The 1,195-nt window shown below is 38.6% G+C and overlaps 1 protein-coding gene across 1 annotated transcript in view; it reads left to right on the forward strand.

The window, feature by feature from the left end:
• Positions 1-140, forward strand: part of PCDH9 (protocadherin 9) — a 4,508-nt gene extending 4,368 nt beyond the window's left edge. The window contains 1 exon segment of the mRNA XM_010293375.1: positions 1-140. This exon segment is cut by the window's left edge and continues 28 nt beyond it. Coding sequence (XP_010291677.1) covers positions 1-140 — 140 coding nt within the window.
• The last annotated feature ends 1,055 nt before the right edge of the window (positions 141-1,195 follow it).

Genomic DNA, 1,195 nt, shown 5'->3' on the forward strand with positions numbered 1-1,195 from the left:
GTTCAGATCACTTCAGTGCCTCAGAGTGCAGTTCCCAAGGAGGCTTCAAGACAAAGGGCCCCTTACACACCAGACAGGTAAACGAGCACTTTTACTGGTCTATAAGTACTGCATACAAGTGCCCGATCAACCAGTATTAAAAGTGCCACTATGTTGTGGGGTTTTTTTGTTTTAGTTTAATTTAATTTAGTTATATTATGGGGGGAACAAAAAAAACCCAAAACCCAACAAACAAAAAAACCCTTGACCCCCTTTTTTACCTGGGGCTTAACCATGCATTTGCAAAATGCTTCTGATAGTTTGGGTTTTGAAGAATACTGATTGTTAAAAGACTGTCATGCATCCGTGCATTTGCACATGTGCATAAACAAAACTGGAAAAAAAAAAAAGGCTTTTTTTTTTTTTTCTCCCCAGTATTTGACTGTCCAAATGTAAAAGTTACTGAAGAAGAAAAGCTGTTTCCTTATATGCCCAATTTCAGTCAGAAAATGTGGCTGTTTCAAGATTGGAGGGATATGTACATTCAGTTTGAAATTTCAAAGTGAGTTGGCTTGAGTTTCTTTTGTAGTTCAACCTGATTTGGAACTCTAAGTTAGTGTTACTAAAGGGGTTAATTTTTTTTCCCTAACAAACACAGCCGAATTTCCAAGCTACTTCACCTGTGAAGCACGTGGTTTGTTGGTAGGATATAACTAAGCCATACGGAAGTCTTCCTCTGTCTTGAGTTCAGAATTATTTTGTTGTAACAGATTAAAGTTGGTATCGCATAAACAGTTTGTTGCATACTTTAAAAAAAATGGCCAAAGCATACTTTTGAAAGGCACGCATTCTCTGAATACATCTGAATTATGCAGGGGAAAAAAAAAAAAGTCAGCTCATTGTAAATATTTTCTCATCTTAGTAATGCATAATGGTCTGTCATAACTCATTTTAAACTGTGAAATATGCCATATGAAGAGGGATTAGGAGGCTGAGAAACTCATATTTCAACCAAATCCAGCATTAGTTTTTCTTAGGTCTAATAATTCCGTGCTAATAAAGATTTAAATGCGGCGCTGTCTAATTTATTTCATTGGTGCTTGTCTTTTGCCACTAAATCAGCGTGTCAGTGTAGCCTGTAGATGGCACCAAGGTACTATGTCGCTTGCCCTGGCCCGGTGCCAGCCCTGCAGTAGCTGGGAGACGCGGGGCGGGG

Source organism: Phaethon lepturus, unplaced genomic scaffold, assembly GCF_000687285.1.
Source record: "Phaethon lepturus isolate BGI_N335 unplaced genomic scaffold, ASM68728v1 scaffold2638, whole genome shotgun sequence".
Lineage (NCBI taxonomy): Eukaryota > Metazoa > Chordata > Aves > Phaethontiformes > Phaethontidae > Phaethon > Phaethon lepturus.